Genomic DNA, 16,692 nt, shown 5'->3' with positions numbered 1-16,692 from the left:
AAAACTATTTGCCCCCTTCCTGATTTCTTATTCTTTTGCATGTTTGTCACACAAAATGTTTCTGACCATCAAACACATTTAACCATTAGTCAAATATAACACAAGTAAACACAAAATGCAGTTTTTAAATGATGGTGTTTATTATTTAGGGAGAAAAAAAATCCAAACCTACATGGCCCTGTGTGAAAAAGTAATTGCCCCCTTGTTAAAAAATAACCTAACTGTGGTGTATCACACCCGAGTTCAATTTCCGTAGCCACCCACAGGCCTGATTACTGCCACACCTGTTTCAATCAAGAAATCACTTAAATAGGAGCTGCCTGACACAGAGAAGTAGACCAAAAGCACCTCAAAAGCTAGACATCATGCCAAGATCCAAAGAAATTCAGGAACAAATGAGAACAGAAGTAATTGAGATCTATCAGTCTGGTAAAGGTTATAAAGCCATTTCTAAAGCTTTGGGACTCCAGCGAACCACAGTGAGAGCCATTATCCACAAATGGCAAAAACATGGAACAGTGGTGAACCTTCCCAGGAGTGGCCGGCCGACCAAAATTACCCCAAGAGCGCAGACACGACTCATCCGAGAGGTCACAAAAGACCCCAGGACAACGTCTAAAGAACTGCAGGCCTCACTTGCCTCAATTAAGGTCAGTGTTCACGACTCCACCATAAGAAAGAGACTGGGCAAAAACGGCCTGCATGGCAGATTTCCAAGACGCAAACCACTGTTAAGCAAAAAGAACATTAGGGCTCGTCTCAATTTTGCTTAGAAACATCTCAATGATTGCCAAGACTTTTGGGAAAATACCTTGTGGACTGATGAGTCAAAAGTTGAACTTTTTGGAAGGCAAATGTCCCGTTACATCTGGCGTAAAAGGAACACAGCATTTCAGAAAAAGAACATCATACCAACAGTAAAATATGGTGGTGGTAGTGTGATGGTCTGGGGTTGTTTTGCTGCTTCAGGACCTGGAAGGCTTGCTGTGATAGATGGAACCATGAATTCTACTGTCTACCAAAAAATCCTGAAGGAGAATGTCCGGCCATCTGTTCGTCAACTCAAGCTGAAGCGATCTTGGGTGCTGCAACAGGACAATGACCCAAAACACACCAGCAAATCCACCTCTGAATGGCTGAAGAAAAACAAAATGAAGACTTTGGAGTGGCCTAGTCAAAGTTCTGACCTGAATCCAATTGAGATGCTATGCATGACCTTAAAAAGGCGGTTCATGCTAGAAAACCCTCAAATAAAGCTGAATTACAACAATTTTGCAAAGATGAGTGGGCCAAAATTCCTCCAGAGCGCTGTAAAAGACTCATTGCAAGTTATCGCAAACGCTTGATTGCAGTTATTGCTGCTAAGGGTGGCCCAACCAGTTATTAGGTTCAGGGGGCAATTACTTTTTCACACAGGGCCATGTAGGTTTGGATTTTTTTTTCTCCCTAAATAATAAAAACCACCATTTACAAACTGCATTTTGTGTTTACTTGTGTTATATTTGACTAATGGTTAAATGTGTTTGATGATCAGAATCATTTTGTGTGACAAACATGCAAAAGAATAAGAAATCAGGAAGGGGGCAAATAGTTTTTCACACCACTGTACATATACATACACGCATACATACACACACCTTTTTGTTTCTGCCATGTGTAATGTTGAGGGATTTGCGCACACATATATGCTTTTACATTTACGTCTATTTTATTAAATTCAAAATAAGCCATTCATTTTGTATTTCTATTTTCGCTACCTTTAAAGCTTCTGCTTCATCCTCTTTAAATTGAATTATATTCTGACCTAGTAAATTAATCATCAATAATTCAACAGAATGACTTCAATCATGCATTGGCAATTCCATTAAATGCCACCCGCTTTGTATTGCACTGACGTACCGAGTATCTAAATATGCTTGAACTTCGTCTTGAGACTGTTCTTTGGATAAAGCTACGTGTACTCTATCGTCCCCTTTATGAATGTACTTGTAAATGTACTTAATACTCATAACCGATGCACAATACTCAACATTAATATGACAAATCGTTTGAGCAAATACGTGTTATATTGTACAATCATTGTAAATTTTTTGATGATTGATAATTCAATCTTTCTTTGCGTGGTAAGTGTGTTGTTCGTGACGATTATCTCTTCGGCGATAATCAGGAAAGCCAGCCTTAGTCATACCTGTTAACTGAACAAACTTCTTTTAACAGTTTTTTTCTTTTTAGTCCCAATGCTGAATCTTTTAAATGAGGTCAGTGAGACATGTGCTTAATGACTTTGTACCATAATTCAGGATAGGTTTCTTTGTTTGGACTTTCAGCAAAGACAAACCGATCTACATCATAAGCAGTTAATAATTTATTTTGCAAAGTAACCAATTAATGCGTATGAGGTAAACCCCGTTTTTGAAATTCGATTGTATAAATGTATGCTCTGATTTGACCGAACCCCGTTTTAATCCTATGTTGCATTGCTTCTCCGTGATCATAAATATACACTTGCGGGACCATAGATTCTCATAGCGTATGGTCCATCCTTCTTTTAAAAGTAATTCAGCAAGTGGGAGTCCGGACGGTGTTAACGCTTGTAGATATTCTACGGGATATTGTAAGTTGATGTTTTCATCTTCCGCACTAACTGCTTCAGCATAATCTATTGATACGCATTTAACCAAATTTGCTGTGTAATCGTTTTACAATTTTCGTGTTAATTCTTTTGACTTCATCGTTTCTCGTATGGTATTGAATCGTGCAAATCTATGTTTTGTGCATTGAATGATGCAAACGTGAAAAGATTATTGTAGACTCGGATATTTTGCCTATAGTGTTTGTGGATTTCACTTTCACCAAACAACAAATCTTTTAATTCTCGCGGATACGCCTCTTCTTTGGCCGTTATTCCGTTATTTCACCGAGTAATAATTTCCGTTTGTTTGTGCTAATGCAATCTTTATTATCTTTTTTTTGATACTTTCGAATTTTCCTACTTTCATAATCTCTAACCTGCTCTGCATGTGTATCGTGCCAACGTTTTTGAACTTCATTATGAAGTCTTATTTCTGACCCGGATTTGACCTATGAGCTTTTCAATTCCATTTGGTCCGGGCTGATTATTACTTTCCATATTTTCTGAATTTACACATAGATTATTATTGTTCTCGTGCATCTTTTTTGCCTTCTTTTCTGTCCAATGCTTTCATGTCTCTTTTCCTGTCTCTTTCTTCTTCGCTTAGTCGTTCTTGTGCCAACTAGAACATATAACATCTTTAAGAGTTGGAAGCACATGAAGTGTGTCTGCCAAAACCATTCCAACAACTGCGAGGTCAGATGTTCGTGAACTTGTTTTAAATTGTTTGTAAGTAGGGCGTGACATGCAAAAGTCACCATCTCATGGGTCTTGCTTCCTAAGGTTGTAATGTCTAGTCTTGCATGACGTCAAAGTGTGTCTCCGAGATGATCATGTCTCGACCAAAGATTTTTTTATATAATATAAGAGACATAGGGCCATATCAAGCATGTGAAATGCACCTTTAATAATCAGAATGTGTCCTGACACTTCTTCACATGGAGACCATATCCAATTGACTCCAAGTCATACTTCAAAAGGGATCATTTAAATCACCAAAGCAAAAAAAAACAAAGAAATAAAAAAAAGATGTATTAATGCACAGGTGTACAAGAGCTGCAGTGGTATGGGAAGAAAAATTAGAACTTAAGGAAATCCAGGATCAATGCAGTTATAGGTGTTTCTGCTCTGACAGGCAGCATCACGTGACACCCAAATTACCCAACATAGTGACACACTGGTGACAGTTGTTCTCTCATTTATAATGGTAATGTACATACAGTGTCATGATTTATTTATGCTAGTCACATTGAAATGTGTTCTACTTTATTGTATATTTAACCTGATTGTGTACTCATTGACTGGTTTAATTATTTCCATTATCGCATTATAGCTGGAGACATCTAGCAATTCAACCATGACTCAATGGAGAGCGCTACACAAAAATAAACAAAACTGAAATAAGTGAAGATGAACAAAAAGTTTATTAATTCTATCATTAACACAAGTGTTTCTAATCAACTTTCTGCAGGTTTTCATTAATCAAAAGCAGGTGGCTGACACCTTTTTGGTTCATTCCAATCACATCATGGGCACTCCTGCTAGCATTACCTCTTTGAAGAAAGGCCTCTTTCCACACCCTGACAGTTTCTCTTACTGATGGTGTTTTCTAAAGATTCCTAGGACTGCCTTCATGATAGGCACCACCAAGCTTCTGAAAACAGCTCCTTCCAATGGCTCTCACTATTGAGATTGTGAATATGGCCTATTCAGACTCTGCCATTCTGAACAGAAACTTTAATTACTCTTGTGGGTCATCTACTCTAGTCAGCTCAGCACCAAATGGTGATCATGTTGACAGGTCAGCAGCTCTTTACCGAAATATCCAGACCATTTAGCCTTGGAGTAGATAACACTATAGTCAATCATGGACCGCTGACCTAAAATATTGTGGTAACAGGTATGCTCAGGACAAAGCTTGTCACATTCTATCAGCAGCACAGAAATCCAGTAACCAATTACCACTTGGGCTCAAATCATACAGGTCATTCCTCCAAATATCTATTTCTTTCCATAAAAGCCTGTTGAAATCTGCTAGTATTGGGGTCTCCAACCATTTCCCCCTGAGAGCTACTTTTACAAAATGTAAATGGCTGAGAGCTACTCATGTTTTCTAATGTTTATTCTCATAGCTCATTTCAACCCAAACAAACAGAATAAGCTTGTTTTGCCTGAACATTTACAAAATGTTGGTGTCCACAACTCACATTTTACATTAAAACATCACAAAAATATTTAGTTCACCTGCAAGTGCATTTTGTATGTCTGTATGCATTTTCCAGTGTATCTCACACTATTGAATTAAAACATGAATGCTGTCAAAACAAAACAATGCAATTCCAAATCCACAGGTATGACTTCTTCATTTGTCATTTTGTTCCATGTCACTGTTTCACTTTATTCACATGTCCAGTTGCGTGTGTGATGTGTTTTTAGTTAGTCGGATGACTGGCACTGATATGTATGGTGGACTGGAGCCACTTAGGTTCACTCTTATGGAGTCATTTCAATGTTCATCTCTCAGTCTTGTTCTGAACTTTGACTTCATGACATTCATATCAGACTCGCAGAGGTATGGAGAACCAAACAAAGCAGACATTTTCAGAGCTGCTTGGTGAAGATTCTTATAGTTATCTGCCTCTAGTAAGCTCCAGAAATGCTGGGAATGGTGTTGTGACTTTAACTGCACATTATTTTGAAGGTTTACTAATATATAATACATAAAATCCAATGTCTCTCTGTCTATATGTCTGTCCGCTTTTCAGAAGAGAACTACTTAACGGATTTAGATCAGGTTTTTTCTATAATTTGCTTGAACATTCCGGTTGATTTTGCGACTTCTCTCATTTCGCTATGTATCAGAGTTTGCTTGCGGTACCGATTTATTTACATGAATCCGAGAAAGATGCGTTGGGCCGCGGAGGGGTGGGAGTGATGTGGGGTGTGGGGGCTCTCCTCACTCACTCGCTAGCTTCAGGGCGTGTTCCTTAACTCCGCATAGTTAGCGAATGAGAGAATAATTGAATTCAACTTTGTTTGAAATTTAAAATAAAGTGCTACTTATGTCTTGATGAGTTTGAGTCCCGATATTCTCTTAAGTGTATGCCACATTGAAAAGATAGACTGCAATTCACATTGAGGATCGTGATATGATTTTTTGGAAAGATCGCTCACCCCTAATTTAACTAAACAAGTTTTCAGATTTATGTAGGATTCAATAACCCTTTGGCGAGCTACTTGGAAAGGGGTTGCGAGCTACTGGTAGCTCGCGAGCGGCGTGTTGGAGACCCCTGTGCTAGTAGGTCTACATAGTCCACAGATAAGTACCCTTTAACATCCTGAATGCAATGTTTCTAAAAAGGCCAAACAGTTGCTTGGTATACTCACTCACTCACTCTCTCACACACACACACACAATGATTAAAGTTCTCCTCTATGAAACTCAAATTCTCATTAAGGTGTCTTTTTAATCCACAGAGAGAAAATCAATCTGTAGGTATCCAGCTAAGGTTACTTGTGTACTCACATACCTGACTGAAGCCACTCCAGTAAGATAACTTCAAAGTTAAAAGTGAAATCACCCTTGATTAAGAACTTTCTTTCTAGAGCCAATGATTACATTTGTGACGGCAGTAGAACCTTCACTGGGTCTTTTGTTGGCGCGGGGAGCCAGAAGATCCAGCAGCAGCTGCTATTTAGCCAAATAAATACAGTAAAGAGTTGACAGGTGCAGTGCTAAAAGATTCGTACAGTGAAATGATTCCTGATAAGACACTTAATGTTAACGCATCATTCCGGTAAATATCAGATTTCTGATTTTAGATAATGCCTTCACTTACTGGCCTGGCGCAGTCCTCTTCTTAAGCAGACTAGCCACGTTAGTGGTCACCTGATGGGCAGTTTTTATTCTACGTGCCTGTGGCTGCGTACTCCCTTAATGCTGATAAAATCTGGCAAGCAGCCGATTTTGCAACAGTCAGGCAGAACAAAACAGGAAAGCGGGAAAGCAATCGCAGTACAGACATGATAATAGTTTTACTCCACTCATTCATGTATTTTATGTCTTGTTGTTTAAGAGTTTAGATGTAATCCCCGGGGATGTGCGATATGTAGGTAAGACCGTGTATGTGTAGGAATAAAGTGAGGATAAGGGGGTGTTCCTCCCCATCTATCTGAATGGTAGGAGCCCATTGCCTTTAAGCGACTGGGAAGGAATACTTAAAAGGCCTCTAGTAAGGGTGAGTGGTGAGGAATGGTGCTGCTGTTGTGCGTATTGCAAAGGTTTATTTTTTTCCCCTGCTGTAGGTTGTCTAAAAGGTATTTTTTCAGCCTTTTTAAGCCAGCAAGCCTCCTAGATTTCGGGGAGAGCTTCAGCACTTGGGGAGAGATGGGTTTTGGCTGCTACAGAGCCATTGGAACAGTTATTTGACCTTCTTCTTTCTGCCATTTTATTTTTTTGGCAGCTTTGGACTATGTGCAGTTTATGAGCCCCTGGCTATAATTACTATGCATGAATGTTTTCAGTAATTTATTGAATTTGTCCTGTTTGTTGGATGAAACTATTTAGTTTTGCTGGATTGTTATATTTTATTTATTTATTTTTTATTCCTTCATAATTTTTTGTGGATTTTGTCCTTTATCTCACCTGCAAATACCGGTTTATGATTTTTCTAGCAATAAACATTGGTGACTTTGTACTTTATCTGGGTTTTGGGGTACCTTGAGCGCCAACCGGCTATGAACTACTAGCGGACACTGACCGAAGACAGTGTTTCGTGACAACATTTAAATGTATTTCCTTATTTAATGGATGGAGTACATGGGTGGAACAAAGGTGAGGACTGTACTGCCTCAACCAGGGTGCAAGCAAGAGATTCTCTTGTGAAAGTGGGTTTGCTGGCATCCCGCCTGGGATGGACCAAAGATCCTTACCTGACCGGAAGGCCAGTATAATGGAAAGACAGAAGGAGAAAATTGGCTCAGACTATCTGCTTCCTCAGTACAGTAGATGGCAGCATCCCTGAGCTCCAGCATCGATACAGGCACCCACAGGGCATATTGAGAACTGTAGCATGAATTCCAAATGATTCATAATATTTTTCTTGCAATTGTACTTTTGTATAGCGGTCTTTACCAAGTACACGTTTAGAAATTTTGCATCAAGTCCCAACTTTAATGGAAGAATAGCAAACTGTTAAACCATACAACATTAACATCGGTGAACTCTCAAACTATATTACATACACAGTAAAAACACAGCAATTTCACTACATTTCTAGGTTTCTCAGAAACAAAACATAAGAAACCCGCCAGGCTCATAAACCCCCAACACAAAACCTTACACATTTTTATTTTACACTTACTTTTTCTTGGCTTATTTGTTGATGGTGGCTTACCTTTTGGAGTCCTAACGGAAGAAACTTCCTCAGTCCTCTTTGGGTCAGGCTGTAATGATTCAGAATTCACACTGACAGAAGACTCTGAAGAAGAACAGGGTCTGCTTTGAGAAGAGACGAACCGGGACACCACTCTATCTCGACACCCGTAACGAAGGTTATCTTCCTCTACACTCTCCATAGTTTTAGGTTTGTGTATCTCAACACTGATAGGCTCCTCTTCAGCCTCTTCTTTAATTCCCACTGCCTCCAGTTCACAGTCCTCCTCTTTAATACCCACACTCTCCTGTTTAGGATGAATGGACTCCCATTCACAGTCCTCCTCCTTAATATTTACAGTTATCTTCATGATCTTTGTATCCTCCTCCCACATCTCCTCTTTCACATCCATCTAGATGTTACAGTACAAAAAGAGCGTATTCTTTTTGTCTGTGGAGAAAACACAATTTAACTTCATTAAAACAGCATCATTCAAATTTAAAAACATTTGAATTTAATTTTATGACATCCTGGTACCATAATCTTTTTGGCAAATGAAGAGGTAAATCATTGCCCTACTTGAAAATTCAAGGTGATTATCATAGAGTGATACATTTTTAATTTTATTCTTAACAGTGGCTGTTGTTGGCTGCTGTTTCCTTTGGTTTGAATTATTTATTAATTTAATACGTTTTCACACTTTTTAAAAAACATTTATTAAGAATTTTAAAAACATTTTCTACATAGTCACCTTCCTTTGCGATGCAATTTTCCCAGTGTCGTACAAACGTTTTTATGCCCAATTACTACTCCTCCCGCCTTCACCATTTCCAATGAAAATATAAAAGTGCAAAAACTGGGGACTGATTTGTTTTCAATCCTATTTTTGTAAAAACTGATATATTTGTATGGAATGTTGTGTGATCTCAATAAAAAAAGTAATAAATAAAAAAAAAAGTGCTGAAACTTTTTGACCATCCCTTGTAATTTCCCAGCCTTCTGCTGGTCATTAATAGGCGGTTGTTAGTGTCTGAATTAAATCTAATCCGCTTTCTTTTTAACCTTTGTCATATGATCATTGGTTTTGAGGTGGAGGTTTGTACGGTTGCTTTTCAAATTGTAATTCGTATCACTAATAATTTACATTTTTTATGCATTTAAAAGGAATTATTGTGTTATCTGTGTGTAGTTTTGACAAGGATTTTGATGCACCACAGTAATGGAGACTGTTGCATCCCATGACTAACAACTAGATATGCACTTTAGTGAAAGAACAGCAGCCTGAGCTGCTCAACTAAAACATTAATGGGGTCCTGTATCACTCACCAGCCTGACTACAGTGGAAAAGAAATGTATTTTTGAAAAATTTCCTCCCTAAATCAAAGAACTAAAATACAGAATCTCAATGAACATGTAGTAAAATATCCAGTGAACCAGAATCATGGTGAACTTTTAAGTGATGTAATGTTCTCCAACTGACTTAAATTAGTTTATAATATGAACTGCTTCCTTTTTCATACAACCAATTCAGACCCTACAGTTTAAAGGCTTATAGAGGGTCATGTACCCCAAAAAATTAAGCATCAGCAGAGGATTTATAAATAACACAGTCTGGAAAAAGGTGCTTACTGATGGAGGATACCAGAAACATAACTGAATTTTAATGAACATCTCTAGACTTTACTTTAAAATCTCTAATACCGAACGTCAGCTCTGATTTCAACAAAGTTAAAACATCCTCTTATACATCCACTCCTGAAGAAGCCCACTTTTGACCCATCACAAGTAGGTAACTACAGACCAGTGCCTCTTCTCTACTTTCTACTCAAAAGACTGGAACATGTGATCTCTAATCAAGTCTCTTTCTTTCTTCTACAAATTCTGCAGAATAGACGGTTTGATCCTAAACAACCAGAATTCAAGGAGGGTCACTCCACCAAGACAGCTCTACGCATTGTTGTCGACGGATTATGACAAGTCAGAGCTACCAATATGTCATCTGTGTTCATCTTACTAAATCTCTTCTCTGCCTTTGAACAACCACATCCTCTTTGCCAGCCTCTCTGACCTTGGGATCACTGAGATTGCCCTTGGGTGGTCTAAATCCTACCTATTTGGCAGATCCTACTGTGTCTCCTGGCAAATAGAGAAGTCAAGTGTGCGTCAGGCAAGCACTAGTGCCCCGAAGACTGGTGCTGGAGTTTTTCCTCTTATCTCTATACACCTTCTCACTTTGGCGATACACAGCTATACCTGTTGTTCCCTCCAGAGGAACCATAAGCTATCAGCTGTAATATCTGCATGGCTCACTGATGTTGCAAACTGGAAGAAGAAACATCATATTCAGCTTAACCTGGCAATGACAAACTGGGATAACAAGAAGGTCAGTCTGTCTATTCAATGCTCCATCTTTGTACAGCTTGGCTCACTATCGCTAACACTGGCCAAGTCAGTATGCAATTTTGAGATGGTGTTTGATGACCAACATAGTCCTTTAGGAAACATGTTGCTACTGTCTCTCAGTCTGGCAGATTTACTCTACAATATCTGCAAGATCAGACTATATCTGACAGACTATGCAGCACAACTCCTGGTTGAGGATTTGGTTTTGTCATGTGTGGAATACTGTCACTCTCTGCTGGAAGGAGCAACATCATGTATCACCAGGCCACTGCACATGATTCAAAATGTAGCAGCATATCAGACAATCAAACAGCCGAGGAGGGCACTTCTCTCTCCAGATCACTATACTGGCTCTCTGTAGCAGCACTTAAGTTCCAGTCCTTGATGCTTGCCTACAGAGTAGTCGGTGGGTCTGCAGCTATATATTGTAATGGACCCTGCTCCCTTACCTGGCCTGGAAACTAAAATAAGGGATGACCAGGAGTAAAGGAGCTTCAATCTTCACCCTCTGTGCCATGGACCAGACATGGAGGGACACTGAGGCAGCGGGTGCACCAGAGCTGATATCCTAGCAGCTGCGGACGAGCATGTTAGCTAGGGAAGCAACCCAACCAGGGTGACTGGCAGCCCCTTTCCCCGTCAAGAGGACAAAAATATGGGACAGTGGGGGACTGGCTGTTACGGGCAGATCATCCCCCCATATGCTGGGTGGCAGCATCCCTTCTGGTGAGACCTGGTATGGATGCTTGAAGGGCTGCATGGGAGTTTGCGAAATGAGGAATAGGATTCAGACATCTGAGCTAGTAAGTCTCTTTGCTTAAAACAGCTGTCCATGTGAAAGTAAGGCTATACACAAGGGGTGCTACAAAACAGATATATTAAGGCAAAATTCCACAACAAAACATACTTTTTCCAAGTTGTTTTTTTTTCCTTTACAGATATTCCTGAAAGCATGTGCCTTCAAAATGAATGCAGCACCACATGATGTTCCACCCAGTTGACATGGATGGGAAACTGCTTCACAAAAACAAAGTGACAAAGTTAGCCCCTTTTTTTTACTCATGAAAGCTCCAACATTAAACATTTACTCAATCCATGTTTTTTTTCATTTTTCATCTAATTTAGATTGCTTACAGTACTTGTGCTACCCATCAGTTTTGCCCCCTTTATTTTCAGTTCAAACAAAGAAAGTAATGGTTTGTCCCTTGTCTATTACAACAGACAAGAATGGTTTAAAACACCTATCAACTGATTTATTATTCCTTACTGACACATTAAATTACAGATGGGACAGAATCTGGTGACCTACCCTTCAATTGTTACCACCCCCACCCCTTATATTTAAATGTTAGACAAAGAATCAAAGGGAATGTTTCTTTATTCCATATAATGAGGCACATGGCTTGTATCAACCAATTTCTTTTTCCATACCGATATGTTAAATTATAGCAGGACCAAATCTGATGACCTGTCACGTTATTACCACATTAAACTGTTTAATTCTGAATTCCTATTCCTCATTTATTCAAGGCTTAAGAGTGTTTTCACATGGGCCTGCTTTTGTGCCCTTTATGTGGTCTGACTGAGTACCTTAACCACAAATTATATCCAGTAAGTGTCATCTCTCTTTTATAATAAAAAAAATCCTGGGACGAGATGAGACTTTTTAGCCTGGGACAAGACGTGACTTTCTCAGAGAGACACTTTCACACCCCGCGAGATGAGACTTTGTGCCAAGAGATTTAACCACACCCGGGGCCAGAAATAAAAGACAAAAATGTTGGAGTGATACACATGCACAGCAGGTTAGAGATAATGGGAGTACGAAAATTCGAAAGTCTCAACAAAAATGATAGTAAAGATTGCATTAGCGCAAACAAATGGAAATTATTACTTGGTGAAATAACATAACAGTGAAAACAGAAAGAATATATTGTTCGGATTTAAACTTTAACTCGGAGACTTGTAGATCATCTAATTCGTGTTGCCATCAGGGAAAAGTAGTGTTTCTTCCCAATGAAGAGGCGTATCCACGAGAATTAAAAGATTTGTTGTTTGGTGAATGTGAAATACACATACGCGAGCAGCAGAGACACAAAGTGGCTGGCATGTAGCGCAGGCCGGGGGGGTTGGTGAGCAAAACACCCCAGTTTTAGTTAATAAAATAACAGAGTGAACTTGCATATATTTGGGTTTACATTTGATTGACTAAGAATGTCAGTAAGAAACTGTTGTCCCTTACCTTAATGAAAGAAAGAAATGATTTTTTTTTTCAGTAATACCTTTATCCTTGTTTATTCACATCTATAACAGTTTTTGAGAACAGAACTTTAGCAAAACAAATAAGTGTTAGGTACCCTATATTAATATGAACTATATTGTATATAATAAGATGAATATTAATATATTCGTAAAATAATGAATATATGTATTTAATATATGAATGCAAATACATACTGTATAATGTATTAAAAAAATTTCAAATAAAAAAAACTGACAATTTAAGATATTTTTCAGGAAAAATATTGTGAGACATAAGATGAATTTTAATGATCTTTAATGGCTATTTTTCTAAGACTTCATTCACTGATGACATGTAAAGAACAGATGTATGCATTGGTTATGGATAAGATTCCAGTTTGGGACATCATAAGTTAATCCAGGGGTCCCCATCCCCCGGTCCGCAGCCGTCTGGCAGCAGGGTCGCGAGAGAACTGCCGGCAACGGAGACTCACTCCGACTTTTCAGAACGCTTGGCGGGCGGGGCTTTGCAGCGGCGCAGAGAGAGGAGAGAGACCGAGGTGAGAGAGTATTACAACAAAGTATTTTTATGGTCCCGACAGTTTCCCCATATGACATGAGTCTATAGGAATTGCGTTACTACGAAGTACATTCAGCAGATGCTTTCATTACAACGAAGTGACCTTGAAATGCTTGAACGAATCATCCACAGAGAAGTTAGATCTGTGGTCGCAGCTCAGTTGTGCACGTTAGCACAACGATCCCCAAACAGAAACATTGTAAAAAAAATCTCTTTCTTCGAACTTTCCTCGTACTGTTTTTTTTTCTGTTTCTGTTTTCGGTGGTTTTCAGTGATACCTTTTGCTTATTGCTTGTCAACATTTGAAAAACATCCATTGGAATTTAACTCATTAGCTAAGTTTCCATCCAGTTTTTTGCGACGTTTTGTTATCGACAAACAGAATATACGTAAAAAAAAAATGTGCGAAATTTGCTGTCTCCAGCCTGTTTCCATCAAACTGGCTTTTTATCGATAAAATGGTGTGCGTGATGACGTCATCCCCCCCCAAAACGAACTGTCGCATAACTTTTGTTGTATCGCGAAAAAAATCTGCCCTTGAGCCGTTTCCATACATAATTTTGTGTATGTCGCAAATTATCTACCTTTTGTTTTCCACGTTACACCCCCTCCACTAAACAAAGAAATGGAGAGATTATTCAGACAGTTTTTTGAAATTTGCCAGCTTACTGTTATTTCAGTTTCACAAATAATTGGAATTGTACATAATATCCGAAGACGACAGCAGAATGAAGCAGTTGCTTGTCTGAATAGCCCTAGAGCTCGAAGAAAGTACCCCAGTGCGACGAAACCCACGGGTATGGGAGAGACGATGGAATAAGACCTTCTGGGAGGAGGTGGTGGAGAGACACTTAACAGAAAATCTCTGGCTGCAACATTTTACAATGACACGGCCGACGTTTGACATGTTGTGTGGATTCATCAGTCCTGATGTTGCGCCCATCACAGGTTGCCACCGACCACCGGTTCCAACCCAAAAGCGGATTGCCATCGCCCTTTACAAGCTGGCAACCTGTGCCGAGTATAGAGTAGTTGGAGAAACTTTCGTGGTTAGTAAAACTACCGTCCATCGATGTGTATATGCTGTGTGCACCGCTATTAAAGAAAAATTAATGCGGCGTTATATCAGACTTCCGACTGTAGCGGAGGCCAATGAAATTGCATACCGCAATTCCTTGGTGCATCTTGTGCCACAGATTTACGGTGCGCTGGATGGCACGCATGTGCCTATTCTTCCCCCGACGGAAGGCTACCGCGATTACATTAATCGCAAAGGGTGGCCATCTATTGTTCTCCAGGCCCTTGTTGATGACAGGTGCATGATACGAGACATTTGCGTTGGCACTCCTGGAAGTGCCCATGATGCAGCTGTGTTTGCAGCATCGGATCTGTACAGGTGAGCCTACCTTTCAACATCCCTTCACAGTGCGATAACAACTGAATTAACCTGCTTCCCTTAAGGTTTTTAATTAAAACTGAAATTTGAATTAATACAAAATAACGACGTTTAATCAAAAAAAAAAACTCTCTTCATCAGACCATGCGAGCCGCTCCGCCATTCTCGTTTTGATTGCACGTGATGAAAATGTGACACATTTATTTGCGTTAAAGCCCTTTTTTCCGACAAAAACTGTTTCCAATGTAGTTTTTGCGACATCTGAAGTATCGACATGGAATTTATGCGCTAAAGTTAAACGGAAAAATATTATGTCGACATGTACAACATTTCATCGATAATTAGCATTTCCATCAGCTATATCGGTAAAAAATTTGAAGCGCTAAATATTTTTTCGCAAAAACTCCTTGGATGGAAACCTGGCTATTGTCACCCTCCTATAGAAGCGGCAGACACGAAAAAAAGATAGTGTTAATGTTTGTGATGTGCAATCTGTAGTAATGGCAAATGCAAAGCATATGTCTTTGTTTTATGCAAAAAAAGAAGAAAAATCTTGGGTTGTAAACGTATGCGAACTGCTTAATAACTTAATAATAATAGAAATATTATGTGATTTGTGTATAAAACTGACCCACCCCCCCACCGGTCCGTGGAAAAATTTGCATCAAATAAAGTGGTCCTTGCTGTCAAAAAGGTTGGGGACCACTGAGTTAATCCAACCTGCTCCCCTCTAGCAGCGATACTTTATACAGTACTTGGGAAAGCTGCATTGCAATATGCCTGAGGACTAAGCCACAGAGACAAAAAAAAAAGTTTTACAGAAATCTGTAAAATCATTGTATATATGTATAAAGTTGTCTTTGCGTGATCATTCGTTTATATTGTGATCTCTACATTTGCTTGGACGACGCCTTTATGCAAACCGACTCACAAACATTTTGGATATAATTGGTTACATTTCTTTTCACATTTGGAGCACAGGTAGGTGTAGTGACTTGCTCAGGTCACACAGTGTCAGTGGCAAGATTTGAACCCACAACTTCAAGGCTTGAAGTCCAAAGCCTTAACCACTGCGCCACACTTCCTTAAAAAATGAATCGAGCCTTCAGCGTGCAATGTTCGCCTGTATCGTTTGTTGCAAAACGTGATGTCATCCGCGTGTTTTCTACTCCGTGCTGGGACTTAAAAAAAATGGGTTATACGTCTTTATGAATTTTTAAGAGAAAGGAATTTGGATTAGGGCGTAGCACTGATCAGCAGAGAACATGCTGTAGTATTAATTTCTGCGCAAGCCCCGATTGTGAAACGTCACGGATTTCGACGTACTATTGACATTTGTGCCTCTTGAATTTGATACAACACCGGTTACCAACTCCTGTATTGTTTGTTTGGTTTTTTTTTTAACTGGACATCGCGGACCGATAAAGAGAAAGGAAGGTATAAATCGAAACTCTATGTAAGCTGAAATCGCCGCCTATTAAACTTCGAGACGGTCATGGCTGAATAAATAAACGGAAGGGGGGGGGGGGGGTGATTTGAAGTAAAAATGAGACTCAAAAACGGAAAATAAATACGGACACCAATGAATAGCAAAGAGACGCGGGCCACACGGTGATTCACTAGAGCAAAGTTGTACGCGTAAGTGGTGGCGGGGAATAGAGCGTAAACAAGAGCAAGCTACCTGCCTGCAAGGCGCGACAACTCTGATGTGAGCGAATGAAAACGCACACATCCACAGAGTGTCCTCAAACCCCCGAGCACTTACCTTCTGTCTCAATCCTGACGGGATTCTTTATAAACTTGTTCGCACACTGGCCTCACACACTTGGCTAGAGCTTCACCTCCCGTATTCTGACTGCCCACTGCCAGGAGGTAGCGTTGCTTCAGTTTCCGTCGCCTTGGATGACGTCACGCACACGGCACCTGCAGAATGAGGCGATGCCAAACACGCCCAGTTTTCTCCGGACTGCAGCGATGTTCAGATGGGAGCCGCATGTCTGCCTTCACACAAATCGTCGATGTCATAAGCTTATTTTCTACGCTATACACACGTTGCCTGTGAAGT

General features: G+C 39.7%; 1 protein-coding gene across 1 annotated transcript in view; it reads right to left on the bottom strand.

The window, feature by feature from the left end:
• Nucleotides 1-16,692, bottom strand: part of LOC114667922 (zinc finger protein 436-like) — an 84,573-nt gene extending 67,881 nt beyond the window's left edge. The window contains exons 1-2 of the mRNA XM_051933754.1: nt 16,393-16,692; nt 7,996-8,457 (exon numbers count right to left, since the gene is read on the bottom strand). Coding sequence (XP_051789714.1) covers nt 7,996-8,419 — 424 coding nt within the window. The 5' untranslated portion in view covers nt 8,420-8,457; nt 16,393-16,692. The remainder of the gene's footprint in view (nt 1-7,995; nt 8,458-16,392) is intronic.

Source organism: Erpetoichthys calabaricus, chromosome 1 (assembly GCF_900747795.2).
Source record: "Erpetoichthys calabaricus chromosome 1, fErpCal1.3, whole genome shotgun sequence".
Classification (NCBI taxonomy): domain Eukaryota; kingdom Metazoa; phylum Chordata; class Cladistia; order Polypteriformes; family Polypteridae; genus Erpetoichthys; species Erpetoichthys calabaricus.
Note: the sequence above shows the minus strand (reverse complement) of the source record. Positions and strands in the feature narration are given on the sequence as shown.